General features: G+C 45.8%; 1 protein-coding gene across 1 annotated transcript in view; it reads left to right on the top strand.

Moving 5' to 3' along the window:
- C2CD3 (C2 calcium-dependent domain containing 3) overlaps positions 1 to 3200 on the top strand; it is a 64318-nt gene that overhangs the window by 37356 nt on the left and 23762 nt on the right. Inside the window, 1 exon segment of the mRNA XM_009890998.1 lies at positions 2410 to 2548. Coding sequence (XP_009889300.1) covers positions 2410 to 2548 — 139 coding nt within the window.

Raw genomic sequence — 3200 nt, 5'->3', positions numbered from 1 at the left:
CCCTTGAAGGATTGATCAGCATTGATGAGATCCCCCCTCAGTCTTCTCTTCTCCAGACTAAAAAGCCCCAAGTCCCTCAGCCTTTCCTCATCACAAAGATGCTCCAGTCCCCTCATCATCTTTGTAGCCCTTTGCTGGACCCTCTCCAGCAGTTCCCTGTCCTTCTTGACCCGGGGAGCCCCGAACTGGACACGGTGCTCCAGATGTGGCCTCCCCAGGGCAGAGCAGAGGGGGAGGATGACCTCCCTCCACCTGCTGGCCACACTCTGCTTGATGCCCCCCAGGATACCATTGGCCTTCTTGGCCACCGGGGCACGTTGCTGGCTCATGGGCATCCTGTTGTCCCCCAGGACTCCCAGGTCCCTTTCCACAGAGCTGCTCTCCATGTCTGTGTTTGAATTGACTCAGCAAACTGCAAAGAGTTTTGTGTGACACGTTTTAACTGAAGTCGTTGTGGATACTCTAAAAAAAAAAATAATCTCGTTCTCAAGCAAATCCTCATGGTCAAGGCATAAATGAGCAGCAGTTCCATAAACTACTATAAATCAGTCACATTTGATCATATTTTCACAAAGAATCAGACTTAAGGAGGAAAGAGAATTATTTTTTTGTTAAATCAGATTCAGACTCATCAGTTTTGATCCTTGTGGCCAGCAAGGTCTTGGGGAAGTCCAAAGCCGTCTGCTGAGTCCTTGGAAAGCAGAAAGGAGGAAATAATCTCTAATAACCGAGTGGTAGTTGGTTGCAAAGTCTGATCTGGTTTCCCCTTGACTAAGTCCATTTCTCCCAGCAGCTTTTGCCAGCTGCAGATTCACCATCTGAACAGCTCTGTAAGCAGTAAAACGCTGCTACAGCTTTACAAGCCGTGGTACGCTGCAGCAAATTAATCTCACTAACGTGAACATGACTGAAAGGGTCCAAGCCTGGAGAAAAGGGTCACATACAGAAGGGAAGAGGCCTTAAGCATCTCTCCTCCTTTTTCGGGCTATAATTCAGTGCAAGTGATTGTATAATCTCTGCAGCTCTCACTCAGCAATCTCTAATCCACACTCTCCAGCAGCACCTGGCGAACATCGAGCTCCATCCCTTAATTTGACCTCGCGTTCCTCTGATGATCAACTCTCTGCCTCTAAGTGCGACCATAGTCAATTAAGTCAGGCCAGTTAATGCGTTATCTGTTTTCTCCCAAACCTTTTCCCGGCTTATTTCAGGATGAACGAGGGAGAAAATGCTTCTGGTTCCAGCCCTGAGCTATGTTTACGTGAGGATTCTTGTGAAGGTTTCACTGATGCGTTGCAGAGTGAACGCCATCCTCGTTGCTTAGCTTGGCAATCTCAAAGGTCTAGTTTGTGCACAGATTAAAAATGGTATTTCCTGAAGCGACTTAAAGACTATTGAAGCTACTTAACTCCTGAAGCTACTTAAAAACAATTTCCTGGATGAAGACATGAAGGCAATGGATTTTTCCCTCCCTAACTCTGACACGAACTTTGGTGTTTTGGCCAAAATGTTAAGGCCTCATCTACACTAAACTTTCTTCTCTCAAATTTCCTGCTGGTGCAATAGTGGGGCTGGTGGGACCACACGTGCCCTTAATAGCGACCGGAATTTGACTTTCCGTGTGCTCTATCCCTGCTCAAAGCACGTAACATGGAAAAACGCACGCAATTGTGACAATTGATCTGTAACACAAACTCTCACTTCTGCAATGGGTACGAAGGGTGGTGGGGAAAGTTGGGAGGGAAGCCTGAAAGAATTTGAAATAAAACTGTACATCCTGCTTTTTCCTCGGTATTTAAATCTTTATAACGGATGAGAGCGGTGCGTCTTTCTGCCTTGCGGGGATGTTAAATTTCTCTAGGTATTTCAGTGTTTCTGAGATGAGCTAATAGAGGCTATAAAATGTTTATTAATCCTTGGGTATCCTTAACACCGGCTGTGCGTTTTCTTATCCGGTCAACACAAGTGAGCTTCCTCTCAGCAATCCAGCTGTTAAGTCAAACGGCCTTTTGTAACGCTGGATATTTTCTATGTTTGCAGCCAGGATTGCCAAACTCCGTGGTTTCAGCGTGGATCAAGCACCGGAATAGGGTCCTGGGTGCCTGGGGTTTATTCCTACCTTTGCCTCTGACTTCTCAGATGATCTTGGGCAAATGGTTTGTCTTAGGCAAATGGTTTTTTCCGTTTCTCCCTTGAATATTCCAGTTTCTGCTCTGTAAAAAGTTCATGTAATATTTGCTCCCGTTGTAAATGCGAAGTATTTTCAGCTCCACCAGCGAAGAGGAGCGTTTCCTAGATGGGGGATTTCGTTGTTACTTATCTGTTTTTAATTGCCGAACTGCCTTTAGACCCTTTTTTTTTTATGCTATTATTAATAACAAATCTTTATGTAATACTGTATAATTCTAGGGAGTCCTTTGACAGAACGTGAAGTAACAGCACCCAGTAGCTGCGTATCGTTTGCTGTTGCTGGTGCAGATGCTCCGATAACCACTTCGGTAGTAGAAAATACAGACTCACCGGTCTGGGACTTTCAGCAACAAGCAAGGTAAGCGCCGTGGGCTCGCACAGACACGCTTCGGATCTGACTGCCGGGCTGGGTGTGAAAAGGACATATCCATTTGGGTGGGGTGGACGCTTTTCTACTTACCAGGTCTGTACTATCAGCTTAAAAACGCTCGTTTCCATGTTTTACAATCACCACATGCTCATACTGGGTGAAAAGTTGTTTGAGGAGGTTTGGTCTTAAATCTACCGTGAGGAAAGGCAGTTTGATGTCCGCAGAACGTTGGCTGCATTGTGTTTTGGCTTAAGACCTTGAGTGAGTCAGTCTATTTCCACTCATCTGTAGTTTCCCCGTCTAAAGGAAGGGGCTGCTAATTGCTAAAGGACTCTTGGCAAGGTTAGGAAAGACTTGATCCAATTTATTGGCTTTTTTTTTGTACTTTTTACGTTGTTTCATGCTTAGAAATTATGCCCCGGTTCAGGACCGGAGCTCTTAAGTTTGGATTCCCCTACTGCAACTTTATGTATTTGGAAATGAGGTTTCTGGCTCAGAGCTGCTCAGCCTTGGCTTCCTCTGCAGTCACTGGAGAGACGCAGGCACCTCCGGATGGTGAGTCCCTCATGTGTGAGAGACCCAACTTAAGACAAAATTCCCTACGGCTGCCTATTTCTCTCCAGTGACTGCTGAAACAGTG

Source organism: Charadrius vociferus, unplaced genomic scaffold, assembly GCF_000708025.1.
Source record: "Charadrius vociferus isolate BGI_N301 unplaced genomic scaffold, ASM70802v2 scaffold407, whole genome shotgun sequence".
Lineage (NCBI taxonomy): Eukaryota > Metazoa > Chordata > Aves > Charadriiformes > Charadriidae > Charadrius > Charadrius vociferus.
The sequence above is the reverse complement of the archived record's forward strand: the minus strand, read 5'-3'. Positions and strand labels throughout refer to the sequence as shown.